Consider the following 25,772-nt stretch of genomic DNA (forward strand, 5'->3'; position numbering starts at 1 on the left):
AACCCACCTCCCCTTCCCTGCCCTCCTCCAAACACCATTCCTACAGGGGCAATTCTGGGGTTCCCAGAGGAGCAATTCTTGGGTACAAGAGAGGTGTGTGTGACTCGGGGCTTTTGCCCTCCAGTCCCTGTCGTGTCCCCTGGTCCTGCCCCCCCTGGGTGTTCGAACCACTTCTCCCAAAGGGGGAACCATATTTTAATTTCTTGCCAACTTGATGCTCAAAGTTTGTAGCATAAACTAAACTAACTTATTTAAAAGCTAAATACATGTAAATTTGTCTGTGCACCTTAATGTAAGAGTTGTTTTTTAAAGTTTATTAACAGATTATTAATAGACTGTATTTTGGGGGGCAAGGGGGTACTGGATGTACTCCCTGAACAGCCCAGGGAATGTTGCCTTTAAGACAACAATTAATACCAGGAGAAAAAAACCCCTATATTGTATAAAAGCAGTTAATCATTGCCTTCAAGACAATTATGTAAATAGCAGGAGAAAAAAATTGTATGAAATCTGCTAATAATTATCTATAAAACAAGACCTACAGCCTCTCTGTGTCATTAACCCCCGAATGCCAGTGGAGGAGCACATCAGCTCCCCCTCCGAGCCTGTTTAGCTGTTAAGGGCGTACAGAAACTAGTCTATAATTCCATTGTTTAATATCTGTACTCAAGAGGCTAAAATGCTTGAAAACATAATAAATTTGGCAAAAATATCCCAAGAACTATTTAGCTTAATTCTGATTAGCATTACAGTAACATGACAGCAATAACCTTGATATAGTAAATTACAAACTGATCGAGATAAATAAAATTATAATGTATCAGTGCCAAGGCTCAGCTCTAAAATGTGGCTGCAGTTTAAACATGAACTAAAGCCCAGGCTGCTCCAGTTTGGTGGAGGCTTTACAGAAACAGCCACCACAGTGCTGACCCGAGCAGGCACTGCTTCTCCAGCACTGGCCTGGACTGGGACATGTAAAACACACTGAAATTCATAAAATTTAAATAAGACAGTGAAATTATACCTTGTAGCTACAGTTATCACAAATAACGTACAGTCTAAATTGCAGCCTGAGCAAACACGATTTCCTGGGTGCCTCTGGAAGCCCAAGGCGGGATGCAGAGCAATTATGAGGAATGAGCACAAAGCTGATTTGCATCTGAATGGCGAGGGGGGGTGAGGGGCGGGCTGGGCCGGCTCCATTCACTGCACCACAATACACCAGCTGGGAAAAGCAACTTTATTAGTGTCCCGCAGCAAAATACATTAGTAATTTGTAACCAGGCATTCAAATTCCGTCCGGTGTCACACAGAAGGATCGCCCACACCACTGGATGTGTTTGTGAGGATTGGCTCCGGGATCCCGGGGGGGGGAGAAGTGACCCCCCAGCCGATGGGAACCACCCGTCAGGAAAAGGGCTCCAGGGCAGCCCAGGAGAAGCAGCATCACATCCCCAACACACCACCAAGCACATCTGCAAACATGGTCCCCAGCAAAGCCCAACCCAGGCACAGGTATATGGTTTTTCCAGATGTTTTCCAGTCGTGGTCCCACAGCCAGTGCCTGCTGCACTTTCATACTCCTCTGAGCTTGTTCCCTCTCCACTCCAACCACAGGGATACACACTAACACATACAATACTTCCACTAATTTTTTTTTTGAGTGAAAAGACTTGATTCCTCTCTTGATCACCATGATAAACTGAGTCTCTGAGTAGCAGGATTCAATATTAGTGTTAACCGTTAGTGTTACTGTAAAATCCTCTTTGGTTATAGAATATTTCATTTAAAGCAAGATTATAAAAAACGATTTCCAGCTAGAAATCCACCCCTGGAATCTAAAAGCCATCTAAATTAACACACTTCTGCAGGCTGAAGATATACTGATAGGACTTAGAAATTTGAGTATTTCCCCATGTAATCTAAACAAAGTTATCAAAATTATATTAAGTAAATACATTTTGAGGAATAGTAAGTTTCTGAAAAATCCTTAGGGTATTAAAAGTAGAGTTCTGGAAGTAGCAGTAGTGGGCTAGAGAAAAACACACCCAAGCCAGAGGCCTCCTCTAGATACTCTCCATGGCCTTGAACTCGCTGAGAGCCTGCACGGGGTTCACGTGCTTCTTCTGGGACGCCCTCTTGATTTTAGTTTGGGTTTCGTCTTGTTTCTCCCTCTTGACCAGGGGTTTCTTCTCAGGAGCCTTCATCTTCCAGGAGACAGCGGGGAGGTTGAGGGAAGCCATGCCCTGGGACTTCTGGTACTTGGTGGAGGCCACGTAGGACGCCTTCACCGTCTGCACCACCGCGTTCATCAGGTTCTTGGCCGCCTGGATCAGGGACATGGCACTGTCCACCTGCCAACGGGAGCACACACGTGTCACACACCACAGACCCCCAGAGCACAGCACTCCTGACAACAGGGCACTGCTGAGAAAGCAAAAGAGCTCGAGAACTGATTTATCTGGGTTTTCATCTGGAACCTGAGGTTCCCAGTTTGAGGCAGGATTTTCCTTCAGACACTCAGTGGTACAAATCTCACTTGTGCCACCAAGTTGGAAGCACAGTTTGCCCCACTGTCTGCATTTTCCATATCAACAGCAATGGGAATGATTTGTATTCTGCTGTTTGCTTTTGTGACTAAGCTTTAACAGTAGCTTATTCTCTAATGCAATTAATAGAGCTGTAGTAATATCTTAATCACTGATAATAAGTATTTAAATTGCCCTAGAATATTAAGTTGTATTGGGAAGGAAGAAACACAAGTGCATCATCAGCCAGGCCTGGAGCCCTTTCCCAGCTGGTTCCTGATTTACAAGAGCATCAAAATTTGGAAAAAAATGCATTTGTTGAAGCTTCAGGGCACAGCAGGGTCCAAAAGCCAAAATCAGGGCCAGGTGAAAGAGAGAGGGGAGGAGCACTGAGGTGACCTCAGCTGGGACTCCCTTCTCCAGTGACCAGTGCCCTGCTCTGGGGGGATCCCTGGCTTGTCCAGGCCAAGTGGTCTGGGGCAGGGTTTGGTCTGGGTCAGTGTTTCAGTCTGGGCAGGGGTTTGGTGTGGAGCAGGGTTCAGTCTGGAGCAGGGCTTGGTGCAGGGCAGGGTTTCAGCACCTCTGCTCAGCTTACACAAGAGCTCAGCAGCCTCTACACACTTAAATCCTGCTGTTGCAGACAGGAAGTTCTGGGGGAAAGTTTCTTCTTGAAGCCATGGCTTGTCCAGCAGCAAACCCAGCTGGGCAGGGGGTGGTGGCTTTTCTCAGGTTGTTGGCACCTTCCTTCCCACCCGCTGTGCAGGTCGGGTCTGTGCCCTCCAGCAAACCCATGTGCTCTGCTGTCCTCACCCCAGCCTGGAAACCACTTCCACTGCACTTGACTGTTTCCATGAATCACCACAGCAGGAAGAATCACATTAAATGCAACAAGAGCAGGGAGGTACTTTAGTAAATGAATTGTCAGACTGCTCAGAGTGCGAGCTCTGCCTGCCTGGGCTGTGGCTCTGCTCTCACAGCACTCTCTGCTCTATGGGCAGGGTGTGAACACTGAACACAATTTTACCCTTAGACAGGTGATGTCTCTGAACTGGAAGAGGTCTTCATCTGATTATCTGACAGAAGCTTAACACTGCTGCTGGCAACATCCAGCCCCAGTGGACAGACTGGAGGAGAAGGGATAAAACCAGGAGATCAGAGTACAGATGCCAGGCTGTTCATATAAACAATTTATGGCAGAGGGGATGTAAATCCCGGAGACACTGAGTAACTGCAGTGAAACCCTGGAATACTTATTACTGCATAATGACACTTCTACTTCTTTGACAGCACAATGCCTTCAGCCTTCCAGCTCCCAGGACATCAGGCACAGAACAGCAGCCACAGGAGCACGTTCCATCACAGCTCTGGGATCCCAGGGCTGGGAACACGAGCAGGGGACTGGCACAGCAGGAGGGGCAGCACAGCCTGTCATCCTCAGATGGGCTAAGATTGTGCAAGGGTGTTCATCCCCACCTCAGCTCCCTCTGCTCCAGCAGCAGCTCCTGCTGACCCCCCACAGCTGCTGCTGATCCAGAGCTCTTGTCCCACAGCTCCTCCTGCTTTGTGGGGGAAACCTGTGCTGGGAAGTTTAACCATCTGAAATATGAAACTGGAAAATACCACTGGCACAGGCTGCCCAGAGAAGCTGTGGTTGCCCATTCCAGGTTGGACGGTGCTTGGAGCAACCTGGGATAGTAGAAGGTGTCCCTGCCCATCGTTGGGGGGACGAGATGAGCTTTAAGGTCCCTTCCAACCCAAACAAGCCATGATTCTGTGATATCAAAATGGCAGAAGGTGGTAAGTTTTTTTCCATTTGCTGTCAAGGATTCAGGGAACAATACTGGACTATCAGCCACTTCTGCCCCTTCTCCAAACCTCCTACCTCAGTCCTGACATATCTGGGCAAAAGCCCTAGTGATCAAACATGCCTGTCCTGGGGAAGGAAGAGGACGCCAGGAGAAATTAGGAATTTAGCTCCACTGCCCTCCTCCCAGATATCCATCATACAGACTCCTCTTAGGAGGAAGCATTTCATGAACTACAGTGAAAAAATTATTTGCAAAGTAATGGCTGGAATAAGGAAGCAGGCTGGCCTGGGGCAGCTTCCAGCTGTCAGAAACCAGAGCAGCCACTAAAAATCCCTGCACTCTTCAGGGCACAGCTATCCTGAAATATTAACGTCTCTGGAGCATTGCAGGACCCCAGTGTGTTCCAAGGCTGTGCAGAGATGTGGAGTAGGTTTAGCTGTGCTGATTAAAGTGATTTAACCTCACTAAGAGTGAAAAGCAGCCTGGAAAAGCAGTAGATTACGCAGAGGTGAAGTGAATCTGTCTACAAACACCGGTGAGTAAGGAAATGTGAAGTCTGTATTTTCACAGCAAGCGTTTCTTCCCAGAACAACAAGCCAGCAACATAAACTCTGCATACATTAAAACTCTGAATGCTCCAAAATCTCTTGTCTATATTCTACAGTGTTTAACACAAAAGCTCAGCTTGGAATAATTGTTCCCTCTGGAAGGAAAAGCCAGACACGCCAGAGCTCACACGTACCCCGGAGACGACGAGCTCCCCGCCGAGGTTCTGCACTTCAGCCTTCACCTTGCTGCAGATGTTGAGCTGGTGGCAGTACAGGGCGATGCGCTGCAGGTACGCCAGCAGGTCCTGCTTGCACGCAGAGTCGGGGCACTGTGGGACAAAGGACAAGTGTGACTGGGAGGGCAGGTATTGGGAACACAAACCACGGAGGGAGAAGCCAGACACCTCCTCCTGCAACTGGGAATGTCCCCAGAGATCACTCCCCTCCCTGCAGAGCTCTGGTTTTCAAGAGACAACTGAGCAATACCTGAGCAGCACTAAATGCACCTAAAACCCAAAACATGGGGCAGAGGACATGGGGGCAGCACTGGACACACCTCTGGGCTCCTTTCAGCTGCAGGCTGCCCTTCAGCTCCCGAGGAGGAGGAGGACAAGGGCTACCTGCCCTCTCCAGAGCAGGTTTGTTAACTATAAAAGGTCCTTCCTGTGCACTGTGCAGGACACAGCAGCAATGCTTTGATATCCGAGGCCTCAAGCTGTAACTAGCAGATGTCACCAATTCTTGTCTTGATTCTCAATCTGAAATATTTCAAGCTCAGAAATGATAAACCCGACAGCTACTCAATTACACGCAGCAAACAGATATTTTCCTGACTTCTGCTCCCATCTCTTAGCAGTGGGAAAACCAGGTTCCTCACCAGGCACAAAGTCCCATTTTTAAGGTGCTTGCTGGAGCTCTCATCCATAAGGTAAAGGCAACTTTCTCAGCTTTGCACGAAAGACTCTGCAGGATCTGGAGGCTGCCGTGCAGGTTGGGACAGAGCCAAAGGGCCACCCCAGCTGAGTGGGGAGGTGATGGATGAGCCAGTCTCATGCTGGATTTCCCAACCAGAGGGGGGACCTGCTGAGGGGCAGCCACAGTCCAGAACAGGCTCTGGAAGCCTCAGACAAAAGGGCTGTGGGAAGGCTTTTGCTGCCCACACCAGCCCTGCAGCCTCTTTGGGAGCAGCAGTGCCAGCAGCACATCTCCACAGGGGCCACCTCAGCCCCATGGGCTGCTGAGGACTAGGGAACAGAGCAGTTGGCACACACTCACCTCCACAGACCCTTTGCCCACCAGAGTCTGGTGCTGCTGCTGAATAAGGCCAAGGGGCACGTGCCACACTCCTGCCCCTGTACCCACTGCTGATGGGGCACCTACAGCAGCACCAAACAGCTCCCAGCTGGGCAACATTCAGACAGGCTCTGACCTCCAGACATCCCTGATGGTGCTGCAACCAGTGCCCAAGAGACAGACTTTTACCTCAGAGTGGATATATTCCTGATGGCAGGAGCTATTGTAGCAGGGAGAGGGGATATCATGGCCTGTCCTGCAGCATTTCTGACCAGAGCAGGGTGTTCCACACACACAGAACACCTGCAGCTTCACATCCACCCCATTTACATCACATTGTGCCACACACACCTTCTGAAACCCTGCTCTGAACCCCAGAGAAGTATCACTAGCTGTACCCCACCATGAGCACACGTGCTTGTTCTTCCTGAACAAGCCACTGAAATGGCCACTCTACCCACCATCATCTCATCTTCCCATCCTGCATCCACAGGTCTCCTGGACAACCACTATCAGACTCACAGTGATCCTTATTTTGTGCACTAAGGCAGGCTGTACCCAGCATTATTTCAGCTCTAGCACTGTATCAGCAGAGCAGGAATTCACCTGGCATTACCCAGGGACAGGACTACAGGCAGACCCTGCAGTGATCTCCATCCTTCCAAACAGCTGCACCCCATCCAGACTGATTTAAGAGCTTTTCTCCACACACCCCTGTTCACATCAAAATCCCATTTCACCCAGGACCCTGATCCTGTGCAGCAGACCATCCAGCAAGGACTCATAATGGACCTGGCATGATTGGAAGATTAATCTCAAACGTGGCACCAGTTCATTACTTAATGCTTCACTCAAGCTGAGCTTTACTGCTGATGGCCACACAGCCTCTCCTCCCCTTTCAGGCCAAGGTAAAAATCCCCTCCTGGGTTTCAGCAGCAGGGCCTGAGCCCTAATTCTCCCTGCAGGGCTTCTTTCCTTAGCTGTGAGATGGAAGCAGGAACTGATGTTTCCCTGTATAAAATGGCACCCAAGGAGGCTGGACCAGAAGAGATCGTTGTGTTGCCCAGGCAGGGATGTGCAAACAGGGGTCATGGTCACATGAAGCATTTGCTTCCCACAACAGTCACTGATCTGCCAGAACAGACATTTAACTCGGAAATGAAGGGGAGTGTAGCTAATACATACATACATACATACATACATGTGCTTTTCCAGGGCCAGAACAAGTGGATTTTCTAAGCCAAAGTGGTCTCTGGGCACAGCAGAGGTAACCCAGCACTGTATGTGGGGGACAGAACTCACACACACACAGGGCACTACACGGACTGGTGGCAAGCTGGGACAAGCACATCAGGCTGGAGATCTGCATGGCTTTATGGGCTTCCAACCCCAGCAAATAACAGAAACCACTTTCTCAGGCCCAAGGAAGGTGATGAAACACCCAAAGCCGTTGCAACTCTCACCGTGGGCACACTGCTTCCATCAGTGGAGTGAAACCCTGCCTAACGAAGCAGCAAAGCTTGCAGGTTAATTTTTTAAGCTAATCAATATTAGCCAGCAGTACAAGATGTTTTAGAGAAAGCCCACAAATAGCATTGGCCAAAGAGCTAATGAAAAGCTCCAATTACCATTTTGGAAACCACTCTCCATCTCCCAAAGAGCTCATCTAACACAGCGAGGGAGCAGCACAGCGGTGGAAGGGGGTGAGGGTTGACAAATGCACAATACAGCACATCAGAGGGGTGGCTCAACAATTCCAGCTACTTTATGGGGTTACAAAAACTGTTTAAGGACAGACACTGTCAAGGCAAGAGGCTGCTGCACGTTCTGAAGGGAGCAAAACATTGGTGGGGGAAGCAGTGGAATGGGAATTATCATTGGGTTGTGTGTATCCATATGATGTGAGATGGAAAACCACATCCTCTCTTGTGCATGCTATTTCTGCAGACAGAATAGAGGACTCAGTTCAAAGACAGATGATGTTTAAATAGAGATGTAACACAGGATAAAAAGGAGCATCAACAAAAGGCACTGTGGGTGCCTGTATGAGCCCTGTCCTTTCCCAGGCAGGAGCACTCAGATAAAAACCAAAAAACCCAAAAGGCAACAATTTCACCACTGATCAGGAAAGATTATGTTATTGGATTAACCTACAGCAGGCACAGACACGAACCCCTGTCTGCAGAGCTGGCCTGGGAGGATTCCCACACATGGCCCTGCAGTGGAAATGGAAACAAATGGGTGTTGGGGGACACCCCCACCTTCCCAAACCACCCAAACTGAGATGCTGCCACACACTCAGTGCTGGCTGCAGGCAAAACTGGCTGCTCCAAGTCAAACCCAGGGTCCCCCTGGACAGAACAAACACCCACATTCACTTCCTACCACCCCAGCTCAGTCTGCAGAGAAGGAGAATCACCTTTTTTTTTCTCCTTTTTGCACAGAAAAGGTGCAGGGGAAGACAGATTAGCTCTTGGTGTGTGCTGCTGGACACAAGCACACAACCCCCTCCCCAAGGGTTTGTTGGTGTGCCAGCAACCAGAGGTGTGTCCTCCCACTGCATCTCCAGTTTGGGGAGTGAACCTGCTGCATCAGGAATTCCCACAAATGCCCTCCCAGCCCTGGGTGCCAGCTGGGCCCAGGAGGAACTGTCAGCAGATGTTTTGGGGAGGCAGACCCCTGGCAGGATGGGCACTGGTGTCACATGTCAGCAGCTGCCACCAGCCTGTGCCCTGGGCACCTCCCCACACCAGCCACCCCAGCAAGAGGCTGCTGGAGCCTTTCACTGGGTAGTGGGGCAATCCCTACCCTCACTCCCAGCTCCTTTCCACTGGATGATCTGAACTGATGTAACCTCAGCCTCCCCACACTATCAAAGAAAAAAAATGACAGAATTTTTCTTTGGCTTTGTAGGTATTTCAACACTGGAAAAATAAATCACACAGAGAATCCTTGTCTTGCAGCAAATCATTGTCATTTCTGTGCTCATAACTGCTCTGTATTCCCTCATTCCCAGCAAGCAGCCTCTGCTCTTGGAGTGAGAGATGGAACACTGTGGGGAAAACCTGGGGCTGATGGTGAGACCTTTCCCAACAGATGGGAAATACCTTGAGTAACAACTTTTAGGGTTTCAAAGGAAATGTGCTGCAAAAGTGCCCAACAGCAGAGCTGGGGAGCTCCTGACACAGTGACACATGAGGTCATGATTCACTGGTGTCACCCAGCACACAGGACATAAACCCCATCCTTTGCTCCCAGGATTAGGCACAGGAAGGCATCAGTGCTCTGTGCTCTGTAACTGTCACACCATTCCACATTAACATGTTTCCAAAGAGAATGTAAGCAGATCTAATGAAATATGCAAGCTGAAAGTATTAGTAGAGCATGGAGTTGGGGAAGAAGCTATATTCTTGTCAAAATGACTAACTGTACAGTGCTGCTCATATTTATCTTCAAACATGTGCTTAATCTTTTACATTTTTAAGGACCTTACTGCTACTAAAAGGAGCCATTTAGTTTTCTTTCATATTTTGAAATGGCTTCGTGCAGAAAACCATATACCAAGTTTGCATAAAACATGTGAATGAAAAAAAAAAAAGCATTGTAAACCTTCAGCCCAAGATCCCCTGAGATCTCTAACACAAACTGCTCCTTGCTTCATTTGCCTACATCAGCTGCACACCTGCATCTCCCAGAAACATGGCTTTCAAAATGCTATAGCAAGGAGACCCATTTAAAGAAACACTTTTCAAATTTATCTCCCCATTGAACATTTCTTCCTGCATCATTAATACATCAGGGTGTAGACAAGCACCTCTGGATGCAACATTAAAAGAGGGATCTGGGTTGCAATTATTTACTTGCTGTGTGACATGGGCTCAGTTAAAACCTTGCATTACAAACGTCCATCCAGGGAAGGACTGCAAAGCAAGTGACAGCTGGACAAAACAAAGTTTAGTCCATGATCTCAGACTTAATCTCCCTGCATTTCAGAGTCACTCCTGAAGGTGGAATATTATTACTAATGCTGATGTTTCTCTGCAATTTGGGTGTGGGCTGAGACCAGAGGTGCTTTTGCTTGGCCCAACCCAGTTTCTAAGTGGCTCGGGATGGGCATTGCATAAACCCCCCAAGCTGGCCATGCTCATGCAATCCTGCAAAAATCCCTTTTAAATATGGGACAGCACAGCCACACTTGGGTCACTGCAGGCATTGCTCCAAGTCTGCATCACCTCTGACTGTGAAAACAATACCAGAGAGCTCTGACAACACCACCACTCAGTCTGTGGGGCATCTGAAAATTGTTAATATTAAAAAGCTGCCTCAAAAAATAAAATTAAAGGTTGTGCAAGAGGCCAGGTGCAATTCCGAGGGTGTTGTCCACGCTGCCATTGCTTTGGGAAGCACTGGGCATGTTCCAAGTGTGACAGGAGTCCAGTCTCAGTCCTGCTCAGTGCCAGAGACTGGCCTGGACTCTGTGTGACCTGAAACACTGCTGGCCTATTGCTCCCCTGAAATGGCAGGGGCCTGACTTAAGCCAAGGAGCTGCTCTGTCACTGCTGGGCAACCTCAGCTGCCTACACTGCTCAGGGTGGCAGCAGAGCAGCTACAAAGGAAAGGCTGGAATTTTCCAGCAGCAAATCTGGAAAATCAGTTAAAAATCCCCAAAACTAAACTCATTTTCTCTGTTCATCACGTCTGCAGCACTAAAAGATCTGCTATTGCTCATTTGTGCTGGAGGCCCAGGGGGATGGGTTGTGGCTTACATGGTCAGCAATGGTCCGTCCCAGCTTGTCCATCCTTGACCCAGCCTCTGCGATCTTCTTGGCTGCACTAATCACGTCTGACGTGTTCTTCAGGGGACCTTTACCTCTGCAAAACACAACAGTTTACCTTCTAGCACCAGAGAACCACACCAGTGAACTATATATCACTTATTCTCACTCTGTTCCATGCAGTGCTGGAAGTGACTCCTCACCAAACTGCAGGAAAAAGGTTGGACAGAAATAGGCAGGTGCAACCATTACAGCACCTTTGTTTTCAAGACAGTTACCCCCTTTCAGCTCTTCCCCATATTCAGCTTAAATCTAGGAATAAAAACATCTTAAATTTTACTGCTTTAAGCAACCCAATGATGATGAGAGATAACATTTTAGAAGCCAGATTTGCAATTTTTATGGAATGGAACATCAAATTTAAAAAATAGTGTTGTATAATCTGGTAAATTAATTTCAAAAGGCATCGAAAAACCTCTCTTTCTTCTGCAAATAACTGTGCTAGGAACTATTTCTGCAGTATAGCAATACTGAGAAGCCCTTAGAATTTAATGTTGTAAAGAACTGAGCAAATATATATATATTCCTTGGGACAAGAATCACCCTAAAGAAAGAAAGAAAGACAGGCAATAACTGCTGTGTATCTGTAGATCAATTTAAACAGTTATTACCACCCAGTCAGTGCACAGTAATGTGTCTCCCCAGTTAATATGCAGGCTTGAATAGGGCAACATTTAAAGGAAATTATAAGCAGGCTCCTCGGAGTACTTGCACCGTGTTCCATTGAAAGCCCAGCAGCACAGCCAGTTCTGAGTGTGCACAAATGAAAAAGCCTCACCTGGTGAAGTCTGTCATTTCCATCATAATCATACACATCTGTTTGGCCAGGACAATGATATCGTTGCCACTGTCATCCCATTTGGACACTTCAGCATCCAATTTACTCTTTTCTTCCTGGAAGCTTGCGACTTGCTCAGCAATCTTGGCTTTCTGCTCTTGGGGGAGCTGAGCCATGATAGCCTGAAAGAGAGAGTTGTCTCACATTGCCTCCTGCTGCCATTTGTAGAAGGCTTTTTGGAACATTTCACTAATAACCAATTTCAGTCATGTAGATGGGGGATAAAACTTTTATAGCAATCCTCTACCTAGAGGCTTTCCAGAGCCATTTCCTTCCATTTTGAATCGAAGTTTATGCTCTTTCTTAAGAAACAGTGCCCAGAAAGACAAGCTGACACCTAAAATATGGGCATTTGCATGATACAACTGTTAAGACTCCAAACAAATCTGCCACATATTACCATCCCTTGAAGAAAAACTGCATGAAGAGGGGAAACTTGTCTTTTATAGAAAATTTTAACTTTTTAAAATTAAGTTCCACTAGGGTATTGAGGATAATAACAAATATTACCAGTCTCTTCCCTGCAAAAAGCCAATTGTACTGTTTTGAAAGACGTATACTGAGGATAGAGTAAGTAAAAATAAAGAGTATGTGCTTACTCCTGAATAAAATCTCTTAGACTGGGTTTACAGCCTGTATGAGGCACAATGCTCTTGCCTTCATAAATAACAGGAGCACTCCAGGAGTCTTTGTTACAAAAAATCCTCTGGCAGCAGCTGTGCTAAAAGGTAAATGAGCAATGTCTGCATTTAAATAAAAGGGGGAGAGGGTACAGGCTTGTACAAGGAAGGAGAGCACAAAAAATACTCTCAGTTGGTGTAATTCCAAAGCCATCATGGCAGAAGTTTGATAAATAAGGTCTGGCTACGTCTTGCCTGGCTAAAAGAGCTTCCACAAAAAATCTGCTGTGGCACCTTCCCAAGAGTGTAAATTGTTATTGATCCAGAAGGGACACGTCAAATAAAAGCAATAGGTAAGGCCTGGTTTTCCTTCAATGTACTGATTTTAGGTTTTCACCTATTAATGACTATATATTGCCTGTCAATGCTTTCATTTTTAACAGTCATAGCAAATGCAGTTAGTTGAAATGATTTCATTTCTGAGCTCCTCTCAGCATTGTCCTGATAAATGTTCAGTAGCCAAATACACACCAGCACGTGTGTGAGAAGACATTTCGTAACAATGTGTTGCCCATAAAGTTAGTATTTGTCTGTTGAAAATAACTAATCCAATGGAACCATCTGCCCTGTACCTCCCTGCACTGTAGGCAGTGACTACAGTGTCTGTGGAATCAAAATACGAAGCAATTAGTTGCTATTAAAAGGATTTTGAACTTTCAGAACGTCCAAAATAAACCCCAGACATTTCCCACATCCATCAGGCCAACACGAGCTGCATTTCACTTCACCTCCTTTTCACAACGATACCAGAAACAAAGGGCATCGCTTTTCTGATTCAATGTTTTCATCACCACCCCCAAAAAATTCAACCTGGATTTCCAAAGCAACTCAAACTGTTTCCTGAAGGCGGGTCACAGTTTTGCAGTGCTCAGGTTTGTGCCTCACCCTTGCGCTCTGCCCGGCAATGAGCTGATCATCTTCGGTCTGGATGCTGGTTCTGCTTCGGACATCGAAATCCTCCGTCTCAAAGTCAGAATCATCCAGCTCCTCAGGAGTCTGAGGGAAAAGCATTCAGTCAGAGTCAAACAACAGATTTCATGGCTCTGAAAATCAACAAGAATATTGTTTTTCAAGCAGAGAGAGTGGAAACCAGTGAAGGTAAAAATTATTCAATGTTTTCAACAAAAAGGTAAATACAGAGACTGTATCCAGCTCATGAACACATGTGATTATACATGCTTGACTGCTCATGTTAAACACCATAGGGATCCCCAGAATTACACAGCAGTAACTAAACAGCTGAGATTTGTCAGGACACTAATGCACTCAGCAGCTGAAAGACAGAAAAAAGTTTGCAAAACGAACAGTGTTTTTGCAACTTGATTAAATGTAAAAGCATCACTTGAGATTCTGAAGCTGGAATTACCCACAGCTCTGAGGGCTTGATTCAGAACCACAGACGGTGTCTTTAGCACAATTATGAATCAAAGCATCAACTAAATCAACAATAGATAAAATAGCTCAAAATTCACTCTTATCCCCCAGGAAAAGCTGACAAATTTTAGCTAGTAAGGGCCAGCTTTTATGCGGTAGGCTAAGCGCATCTGACCCAGTTCTGGCTTGCCTAGGATTTATTTTTGCTACTGCCAGTCTGTAGCTGGCAAACTTTTTATAAAGCTTATCAAGTTTAAACAGCATGTTTGTCAAAATAGTACATCTTTGTTAGAATGGCACTTCATGACAATTCTGCAGAGCTGGACCAACAAAGAACTTCACTGATAAATGCAATAAATTGTGATTAACAGATAAGATGCAAATAAAGTCCCTGTTCTTTAGATTTCTTTCCTATGATTTGAATTTCACAGACTTGTTTTTCAATATGGACACCTTGTGATACAGTTAAGATAGATATGGATACTCAAAATAGATGCCAAAAAGCAAAGGTGAATACACTGATAATCAAGACCTTGAGTATTCCAGCCACCATCTCCTCTCCAGGCCTTGGAGAACAGGGTATATCCACAAAATCACCAGAACATATGCTAAGAAGTAGCTCGGTATATCAATATTTAAAAAAACATTAAAAAACATAAAGGAAACAGTTCTGTTGTATGTTTACAAACTGTTTGTGAGCCTCAAGCCTCCTCCCTCTGCCCATCCATCCCTCTGGGGATACACAAAGTGTAATTCTGCCTTTCAACCTGCCACCAAGGGCAGAGACTGCTCTGTGGTGACGAGCGGCTGCCTGGGGCGCAGGGAGAGAGGGAAGAGCTTCTCTTCAACACAGTGAGATTGCAGCTTTGAAAATATCCTGCATAGACACAAAAAAGAGGTGTCTCAGTGACTTTTCCTGCTGGTCCCTGTAAAGAACAAGTGCCACTGAAGCAGCTCCCTGGCCCTGCCGAGCTCAGCTGCACTCTGGCGAGAGGAGCTACACCCGGAGAAGTGGTGGCCTGGGATCTCCACCCAGATGGCTCCTTCATCCTAAAATAAACCCTTTGGAGGACAAATGCCAACATTTGAACTCCTTGACAGGTCGCTGCTGTGTCACCAGGGAGCTGCTGTGGGCTGCTGGCAGCTGCAGTGGAGCTGTGGCACCCTGACATCACCTCGGAGCCGCGGCACAGGGGGAACGTCAGGAATCCTGGCACCACAGCTCGGCTAATTACTGCCATGTGGAATTGGCAGCCAGGCCTCCATGTCCTGAGTAACGAGGACTTCAGCAGGGGGGGAATCAAATTGGTTTGTCTGCATAGCAGGAAGGCACTGATATCTTCATCTAACATTGCTTGTCTATAAATCCTGAGTGAGTTTGAAAAAAATTCCACGCAGAGCGCGTATGTGGTTACTGCTTTTGTTCTTTGTCATCTGATCCTTTGCTTTAAGCAGCAGACGTGGAAGACACTATTGCAATGGTTACTGTAATCACACATACTCTGGGGCTGTACAACCTTAATTTACCTATCACCAAACTGCACCTGCCATGGTTACCACTCTGAAAAATGAAGGCAGTTTCTCAGAGTCAGAGAAGTACAAGGAAAAGAAGGAAAAAAAAGGAATAAACTCCCAGTATTTGTTTTTTCTGTGCCCGGCTTCTGCTCATTTTTGCCCCACTAAGATTCAAGAAATAGGCCCATAGATCAGCTTAAACGAGAACTTTCTTTTCTGCATCCCTTCAACCAACTGCAGGAGTCTTTCTGCTCCCAACAGCTGAACGCTGCCTGACCTGCCAGAAATTAGGGCTTCCAAGTCACACTCATTGCACCTGAACCATGTAACAACACAAGAGACAAGGCCTCGGTGAGCTGCCCCTGTTTACCCAGGTTAGCCAATTAACAAACTACACAGCTCCAGGAACTACCCACCGACCTCATCTCAACTTGCTTTTGACCAACCAGCATTAATTCTTAAAATTTACTTAATAAAGAGCCATTAGGTTTTATTTCTAAGCTCTCAAACTATCAACAAGCATCTACAGTTCCGAATTCATTTGCTGTTGTTAACTTAAAGGTCACTGATTTTAGCACATTAACGAGCAAGGCATTACCACGAGATTACAAAAGATGCGTGAAGGGTATTTAGCATCACAACTCGGGCTATCATCGATGCTCAGATCTGGGTAATGAATTTGAATCAAACCGTACAGCTCAAGTGCTCCACAGTGATTAGCAGTTTTAAGACTCTGAATGTTAATAGGAGCTAAATGAAAATCTTGTGCTGTCTGCTCTCAATTACACCGATGGCTGTCAGTTCGGTGCAGGCAGGGGAAGCTGTCGAGGTAAGTTGTGCTCACCCGGATCATCAGCACGGCTTTCCTGATATCCCGGATCCCATCGTAGACCAGCCGGGAAGCGTCGATAAACTCGTTCTCATCCATTGGCTGCGCGGGGTCTGAGCTCAGGGCTTCCACAGCAGCCTCCACTTGCTCCGTAAACCGCGGCATAACTGAGCTCGGAACAGGACACGAGTCAGTCCCACCCCAGTGCCCCCTCCTGCTTCACACTCCCGTAGCAGTGTGTGTGCCTCACTTTTAACTGTCCCTGGAAGCTGCTCCGTTTAAATTCAAAACATTTGTTACAGGAGCTCAAGTCTTAATCCACTTCCTTTTCTCCTTACACTGCTGCTGTTTGGTGTTTTCTCCACCAAAATTTATCACAATTGTGACAAGTTTATCACACCTGTCTAGTGGACAAGGAGGAAACACCCAGAGAAGTCCTTAGAAACTGTGGGATAAAATTATTAAGTGTTTATTTGATGTTCCCTGTAGATGTACATCATTTTTTTGGGAAAAAAATAATACTACCACTAGGAAACTCAAGTTTAAGAAGGCACTGGAAGGGGGCAGGTTGTACTGCTGCATTTCATTGTGACTCATTGTGCCCCAGGAAGAACATCCCAGAGCCAGTTACAGTTTGCTGTTTCTTCAGTGTCACCCTTGATTCTTCGTCAAAGTAATTAAAGCAAAACCAACATCTAGTGGTTGGCAGAGCACTCACTGAAGCAACCAGAACCCTTCCTTACCCTGTATGGATGTCACCAGCTAGTTCAGAGGAAACACCCCAATTTGGTGTTCAGGTGTGGGGCACTGCAACCTACAATGCTTTTTTAAAAGTTGTAAAGATACTCTACAAAATTTACCCATATCATTACCCCAAATTTACTCTGGTGGGCCAGTGTGATGTTCCTTCTGGATCCTGAACACCTTCAGACCCTGGTCCAACACTCCAAGACAATCCCAGCACAACTTTCAAGCCATCACTCACCGTTTGGGACTCATTCCCAGTGTTTTTGCTTTCCCCAGCTCAGTCCATTACATCAAGCACACGCAGGGACACCTCGTGCACTGCTGAGCTTTAAGCCAATCCACACAACAAAATTACACTTCTCACTGTGAAACAGCTCTGCAAGTAACTCCCACTAATTTTCATTACAGTAAATTGAGCCTTCAACAGATTTCACAGGTACATCAGTACCCAGCTGCCCACATGTTTTCAAACAACACGACTTGAGGACTCCTGGGAGTAAGTGACCCTTACCTGTGTTGGAGAGTAACTTGGTTGCTTCCAACACCTTCTCTGTGTAGACTCCAGGTTCGTAGTTGTCCATTTCCGACGTGACAACATGAATGACTCGGGCGGCGCGGCCCCGGATCGCGCCCGCTGTGCGGTCTAAGCCATCAACATCCTTTTCTTGGAGAGCAATCACACATTTGTTTACATCTTCTAAAATGTGATTCTCTGGTGGTAAAAGAAGCAGGATTTAGACAGCAATATCTTCTTTTCCGTTATCAGCATCACAAGTGCTCAGTCTGGGACCTGCTCTATAAAACCTCCATGGAGATGCTGTCAAGAATTGATTTTTAAGCTCACTATGACCAGCAAACAGTTGCTCTTCCAAAGTAGGTGTCAAAAAGTCATCAGTCCATCCCCCAACTGGCCCTGTTTGTACTCAATTTTACCAACAGAAAAGCTGAATTCTCCCCTAGTGTGCTTCTTTGTATATTCCTCCCCTGGACTGCCCAAATACCTGCAAACCACTCCCCCATCATTCATGGGTTGATGAGGCACCTCCCCAGCACCACACCTAATCCACTCAACACTCTAATAGACCAGGGCATTTGTTGCATGTTTCTAGCTTCCTCCACAGTGTTTTCCAACAACCACACACATACCATCAGAGAATATTACACTGTTAGTCCCCCATTCCAATTTGAGACACATCATGTATGTGATGAATTATGGGGAAAGCATTCCAGCCACTGAGTACTCACTGCCTCTTCAGAAAACAAAAAAAAAATAAAGCCAAGACCTCTGTTTGCAATTTACTTTTCAATATTCGTTTTCTTTTTTATACAGGGATATTTCCCTCCATTTACCAAGTCCAAGAAGCCCAAAATGAGTAAAACCTCTTAAGAGATTTCTGAAGATGCCTAAAGAGATTGGGATCCTCATTTGGGGAAACCTATCCAAAAGATCTCCCCAACTATCATGAGAGACTTGCAAACTCTGTTAGAGACCTCTTTGATGTATCAGTACCAGTGCTTTGATATCACCTTCCAAGACCAGCATTTGGGCTGCTTGGTAAGAAACCAACTTGGAAACATTTCTGCTCTGTCACTTAAAACAGTTTCCAGTGTTACTTACCATTGACTTAATCATTCTACACTGCCAACCCCTGCAAGTGGCTTTTATTCCCTCTGCAGGTAGTAAAAGAGCCATTTAGCAAGAGTTTGTAGAGACAAGAAGCTCACAGAGTTGGCTGATAGAGAATTTGGAGGAACTGCCTGAAAGGATTGCTGTGGGAAGTTATGCCTGATTTACATAAAATTAACAGAGCCAGGTGCAATATTGCGAGACTTCTGTAAGTAACCTGGACAAAAACGACACTTGTGAAATCCCTCTGAAGCAACTCAGCCTGAACAGGTTCAGCTGAGGGCAGAATGTGGCCCTGGGAGAGAGAAGCCCAGGTTCATTAGTGATGTGACAAGTCAGTGAACAGGCAGCCAAGGCACAGGAGCCTCGGCGAGGAGCAGGAGGGTATTTAAAGCAGGAGACAGCCCACAGAAAAGGCTTCGGCGTCAGGCCAAAACAGACTGTTTATTGCTTCAATTCCTTAATGAATAAATTAAGCCACAGACCATTTAAAAGCCTCTTTGGATTATCTGAACTTTAATAAAAGGCACGGACAAAATGAAGGTGAATATTTAAATGTCTGCTGATCCTTTAAAGTCTTTTGCAGACGCAAAGTGGCCAGAAAGTCACTTCTAGAGGAAGATAACCCACGGGGCAGCCTGCAAAGGGCCCGGGGAAGTGCAGGGCTGTCAGGTGCATCCACTCTGGTTACACTCTCCAGCTGGATGGTAACAGATAAGATCTGACACCCTGCCGTGTGCTTGTAAATACACCCAGTGCTACCTGTCCTACAGGCACACAGGCACCAGTGGCTGGTGCCAAATGCCATCTGCTGAGGCTGGGGTGGCAGAGCCCAGGAAATGTTGATGTGCAGGTTCACCACCAGCACCTCTGGGGACGGGAGAACATCATCCTGCGTCAAAACCAACTCCTCCTGCTGAGCTGGAGAAACATCTCATAGCAACAGCATATAGCAATGGTGAAGGGAATTTGACCCATCAAAATAACTGTAGAGAAAATGGTGTGGTTGGGAAACAAGGTGAGAGAAAAGATATTTTTTCAACAGAAATGATTTTTAGACCAAACAAGGAAACACATTAAACTGTGAAAAGCTACAGAATATAAAGTCTCCCGCGACTGTCAATCCTCAGTCCACCCCCACCAAACACCTTCCACCTCCACCCACCTCCACATTAAAGGGACTAAGCAATCCCTTTCCAAACTGTCTGTGAAGGAGTCTGGGGGCTACAGGACATCAAAATGTAAGTGCAGCAGTTGGGAGATGAAGCCATAGATGCACAAATACAACTGTGCTCCTTTGCTGCGTCTTAGCACAATTTCCATGCTGGAACCTCTGTTCCACGGGAGGAACTGGAGGAACCAGGTCAAGCAGCAGTGCTGGCAGACGTGGCCATGGAGCCAACCCTGGAGTGTTCACACACTCGTAAAGACAGTGTTCATCTTGTAACGAGAAGGACAATATTCATCGGGAGGCTCTTCAGGAAAATAGTTCCACTGAGATGGGCAATCTCTGGCATAAACCTCTGTCAGCAGCGGAGGAACAGAAGGCAGCAAATGGAATGTTTTTTTAAAAGGATTTCAAAGGAGATCCAGGTAATTTCAGAACACTGAATTTGACAATTACATGGTGCTATCAGCAACTGCTCCAAAGAACAGAGATAGCAGGCACACCAACACACCCAGAGTGCTTCGGGAAGGCACAGATAAGAGGGGTAAGAATTACAGAAGGTACAGAAGAGCTCTGAAATGAGAAATAATGAAACAGGCAAAGACTGCACAGTCAAGAGACAGATGACTGACAAAGCAGAACTAACTGTGCATTTACAAACTGCATGAAGAAAGAGAGGAGGGAAAAAGCCTCTTCACCATCTTCTACTATAAGTAGGGGCATCAAATGAAGCGAAGAGGCGACACTGCCAAAACAAGGAGGTTCTTCACACAGAGCACACTTCCAGCTGGGAAATCCACACAGGAGGATGGAGGTGCCAGCGGTTTATAATGGTCGAAAGAACAACTAACACCAGCTTAAATGAGAAAAATCTGTCAAGGGCTGTTCAGTAAGTGGCACCTCTGATGCTGAAGCTCCCTGAGCTGCACATCCCTCATGGTTGGGAGAACATAGGAAAGATCTTTAGGCTACAGGGCTCCTCTCATCCATCTCCTGTGCCCTGACAGTGAGCCATCCCCAGACTCTGTCCTAACTCAGCGGGGCCCCTCTGCTATACCCTCCTTAAAATGCTGTAGCCTGAAACACTGTGCATTGAAGGATCCTTCCTCCATGATGTTCTGCTGTTATCTAAACCCAACGTCTCTCTCATCAAGCCTTTACTACCATTCTGTAGCATAAGCTGAACAGTGAAGCATTCCTTTCATGATGGACAGCACACCACATTGTAGGAATGTGGGGTGGTTCTTATATATATTTACATATACACACACACATAGACTCACAAGAACTCTTTTAAATTCTGCTTACATCCCAGTTAGTAACTGATACAAACATTCTAATAACCCCAAACAGCACTTGGTATAAATCATATCTGCCACAATTTTATCCAAAGAGGAGTTCAGACTTTTAGCAGATGAATTGGACTTGTGGCATTTATATGGAAAACATTTATCAAAGTTCAAACAAATAATATTTAAAACAATATTTATTGCTTTAATATTTTTCTACCATCTCTCTGATAACATAGCACATATAAATAATTACTGAATGCATTTGAGCACCTAGAGTAGCTTCAAAGTACATTTCCAGGGCTTCATTTTGGGTGGTGAACTCTCCCCTGAGTCAGACTGTCACCACCCCAGAAAAGAAACATTCACTGCTTATTGCCAAGCCCTTGGAACTCTTCAGAGCACCCCAGCAAGGCCAACACCACAATCCCAAAAGCAGAGCTCCCATCTCCTCGAATGGCCTGCACAAGGATGCTGATCCCTCAGTGCCAGTGCCCTGATCCCTTTGGAGGCTCACCTGCCAGTGGGATGCAGTTCAGCAGCTCTACACAGGCTGTGCTTGCAGGGACTAACAGCTTCTCCTCTTTAAAATGTTTGTACAATTGTGGGCAAGCTCCAAGCGGAGCCTCAAACTTCAGCACACAATTCCCTCTAAATATATTTCCCCAGAAATAGGCTCCTCACAGCTGTGCCACTGCAGCTCCTGCTGCCCCAGCGAGCGCAGACAGAGACAAAGAGCTCAGCTATTCCATTGCCTAATAAGTTTATGCAAACTCATTGCAAAGAGAAATTTTTATTCAGAACCCAGGGAACCACAGTACAACACGTGTGATAATGCAGGTGACTCATCACAGAAACACCACTTGGGGTGGGTTTTTTTGTTTCACTTGGGTTTTCTCTCTCTCTTTTTTTTAATCATTAAAAAAAATAGTCTTTTAATTCAAGACCTTAATTTTTCAACTACGTTTTCTATGTTCACCTGGTACTTCTGACTCCACACATCTTCCTGTGAAGTCTCTCTTTACAGCTGGAGGTTTTAGGTCACTTGAAATGCCCAAACCTGCTTGCACCAAGGAAATCAGACCCCCAGTTTGTAGTGGTGATTTGTGAACACAATTGCAGTCACAATTCACACAGTTACATCTCCATGTCCTCTGATTAGAGCGGAATTAAAGGACATGGAAATAAAAATGCCTCCATTATTTTTAGGTCACGGCAGCTAATAGTGGGTCTTTATCAAGGATGCTGATAAAGTGGATTATCTTGGCAAGCACTTTGTCATATGCAATTATTAATCTATTATAATGATCCAATCTTTTTTAAAAACTGTTAAAACTTTACTAAAGCTGACCTGGATAAAAACAAGTCACGTTTTACTTTAATTAACTTGTATGACCATGGTTTGATATTCAGTTTTGTTTACATAAAAAGAGTCTGAAGTGAACTGAGGGATCATCTTTTTTGTTAGTTCCTACCTTGGCCATAATTATGTTCTATTTCCCCCAGAGTTCCTGCTGAGGTTTGTCTGCAGTATCTAGGTGATAATTCATCATTAGTTCAGCCAGCAATTCCAAATCTTGAGACATAAAGTGTCTTCTCCTTGAGCACAGATCTCCTGCTGCAGTCTCACACCTCGCTCAGCAGATGACACCAGGTGAGATGTACCAACACCACCCCTTCCAAAACCCAGGAAGACTTCAGAACATGTCAAACCCACTGGTTTGCAAGAATAAGCTCACTTAGGAGACCGAATATTTCTGAGATTGCAGGCCTGGTTACCTGATACAGCCAGGAAGTCATCAATGGAAGTGATGTCATCCACAGCATCCGTCAGCACTCGGACTTGCCTCTCCCACTGCTCTTTGAAGAGATCCATGTTTTCCTGAGCCAGCTTGCTTTGGGGCTTAGCAGCCAGAGCCAGTGCAGCATTAATGACCTGTAAAACACCTCTGGAGTTTTAAAACATATCCCAACGAAACAATTACCTTCTGTATGTTTATCCAATGAACTTCACAGCAAACAAAGTAAGTTTAATAAGTTTTGAGGAACATGATGTTTAAACACAAAAGTGTTTAATTTTGTTGCTCTCACATGCAACTCATACCTGCTTCGACATTTATTATGGTTAGTTACTAGAAGCAAAATCACTTGGCAAGTGTTCACAAGAGCTGGTTTCACCTGTCTTTAACAGCTCATGGTAACAAGGTGTTGCTTTCTGAGTGCAGGCTGTGTTGTTAAGTATTTTAGACAGGATGACATTTAGTACACTGGAGGCTGCATTTTCTAAGCTACTTGCCAAAAACTGAGTAAAAAGGTCCAAAAAGGATTAATCTTACACAGTCTGAAGTAGAAACAATATGCAAATACAAAATTAAAGATAAATTTTGATTTATCCCTTTTTCTTAAAGTTTTACTCTGGATTTTGCAACTACTTGTTATATTATCTTCAGATTTCTGCTGTGGCTGTGAACGAGCCAGATTAGCCAGGGAATAGGAGGAGATGCTCCATCTGAATATCCCCTACTAACCTTCAAACCCTAAGACCTCGTTTTCCTATGCATTATGTTGTGCCAACTAATTGGTCAGTTAAACGACCACAAAAGCCTCTTTGGGTGTGGGAAGGAAGCAACCTCAACAGCCTGCTCCTGCTGCACTGGTCCCAGCAGAACCACCTGGAGGGGTGCCAGGTGTGAGAAACCATCCACAGTCACAGCTGACAATCCCAGCCTTGTTCCCAAGCACCTGAGAGTCAGAGCTAATTAACTTCCAACTTCAATGTGTAATTTTTCTTCTCTAGGACTGTATTGACTTCACAAAGTTGCCGACCAAAACATGCAAGCACCAGATGTTCCTGCTTTTCCAAAATCTACTTTCTCTACCTGCTTCATTTAAAAGTGTCACAAAGCATTTAAAAAAATATATAACTCACTGAACATGAAAATGATGGTGGTGTCAAACGTGTCGGGACGGCACTGAATGAATCAGGAGAAGGAGGCTGATTCACCCAAGGGATGCCAGGAATTAGCAGCGACTCAGGAAAATCCACAGAAAAGCTGGGCTGCTCTCCACGCTGCCATCCTGCCTCTGGAGATGGAGGCTGTGAGTCTGGGTCACAAATCAAACCCAGCTCAATGGGTTTGATAACACAGACAAATGGGAGAAGCAATGTGACCTGAGCAGCATCTGTTCAGGGGCCTGTGGGGATGCACACACCTCTGAACCCTGTCCTGTCCTTCACCAACAACGTGGGGTCCCCTCTGCTGCTGCCCTTCCTCCTGCCACCCCTTCTGCCTGGCACCTGCAGGAGTCAGGAGGTCCCTCAGAGGGGGACGTGCTGCCACCCTCACTCACACTGGCTGTTAAAATCATGGGTGTCCTGAAAGCCCCCTAAAAGCCTTGTGACACCTACGAAAATGATGCTTAAAATTTAAAATCAGACAGAAACAGAAGTTTTAGAAAGGTAAATCTGTCCTTTGCTCTAGAGGCCACAACAGGCAGCTTTAGCAGGGCTGACAAAACCCTTCACTCTGTGGAGAGTTTCACATTCATGTGGGCAAGCCACCCTGGCCACGTCTAGCCACTGCCATCTCTTGCCCCAGTCTGATGGATGTAATGAATTAACCACCTATCAATCAAAATCTAGACAGCCACAGTTTTATGAAGATAAATCCAAAAACCAAGTGTCCTGGAAACAGAAAAGATAAACCAGACAATGCTGCAGAAACCTGACCTCAGCTTTTATCCTGCTAGAAGCTGTGACTACTGAGACAGAGACGATGGTGATACCAAGGGTCAGGACATCTTCTCTGCTCTTCTCTAACTGCCTTGGCCAATATCAGATATAAAGCATCCTTCAAGCACTGAGACAGGGCAGCACTAATGCTGAAGGAACATATGGCCTGTGTACCTGTGAGATGTTTGTCTGGACGGCAGCATCTGTCTGGACAATTAATCTTTGCCAGCAGTGCATGTCAAGCCCAGATGCCCACGTTAAGCACCTCATCACAGGTAATGGCAGAGCTGTCATAGATACAGGGCCCAGCAACTGCCCCTGAAACTCAACCTGTGCATCCTCACCACATCCAAATGCAGGCTGCACAATCTGCACCATCCTCCTCCCAGCAGGCAGCTTGTCCAAAAAGGAAAAAGTTTATTTTTTTATATATTACAGCAAAAATGTATGGCCAAGGCAAATGTGTTTTACAAAAATGACCAAGTAAAACTAGTGTGTAAGATCTCTCTCACAGGCAGACATGTCCTGCATTAGGAAAGCAATGCTACAGATGAGGAAAGCTGGTGGGGATACTGAAGGTTATCAAGGGATACCACGGAGCTAAAGACAAGCCTACAGCTTAGGAAACCCATCCAGGTATGTGTGTGCTCAGGGAGAAATTCAGGGCAGCAAACACAGTTCAATAGTCCTTTTTTATAGCACATACCCCATCTCAGTGTGCAGTGGCTATAACATGCAGCTTTAGCAAGGTGATAAAAGCCTTCACTCTATGGAGAGCTTTGCATTCATGTGGGCAAGTCATCCTGGACGTGTCTCACACTTCTGCTCGAGGAAATGTCCCAGGGATTAGTGATAGTGCCCTGTACATGATCTATTCCAGGGCACTTGGTATCCAGCAGAGTGATGGATTTATTTTCCAAAGATGCTTAGAGAGACATGGGAAAAGGAGAGGGATGCTGG

General features: G+C 45.8%; 1 protein-coding gene across 1 annotated transcript in view; it reads right to left on the reverse strand.

Moving 5' to 3' along the window:
- Positions 1-1,226: 1,226 nt before the first annotated feature.
- The window catches only part of CTNNA1 (catenin alpha 1), a 112,469-nt gene continuing 87,923 nt past the window's right edge, over positions 1,227-25,772 (reverse strand). The window contains exons 11-18 of the mRNA XM_008930908.4: positions 22,859-23,015; positions 17,507-17,707; positions 16,264-16,415; positions 13,416-13,526; positions 11,791-11,972; positions 10,944-11,049; positions 5,079-5,213; positions 1,227-2,354 (exon numbers count right to left, since the gene is read on the reverse strand). Coding sequence (XP_008929156.1) covers positions 2,067-2,354; positions 5,079-5,213; positions 10,944-11,049; positions 11,791-11,972; positions 13,416-13,526; positions 16,264-16,415; positions 17,507-17,707; positions 22,859-23,015 — 1,332 coding nt within the window. The 3' untranslated portion in view covers positions 1,227-2,066. The remainder of the gene's footprint in view (positions 2,355-5,078; positions 5,214-10,943; positions 11,050-11,790; positions 11,973-13,415; positions 13,527-16,263; positions 16,416-17,506; positions 17,708-22,858; positions 23,016-25,772) is intronic.

This window comes from Manacus vitellinus, unplaced genomic scaffold (assembly GCF_001715985.3).
Source record: "Manacus vitellinus isolate BGI_N305 unplaced genomic scaffold, ASM171598v3 scaffold_25_pilon, whole genome shotgun sequence".
Taxonomy (NCBI): domain Eukaryota; kingdom Metazoa; phylum Chordata; class Aves; order Passeriformes; family Pipridae; genus Manacus; species Manacus vitellinus.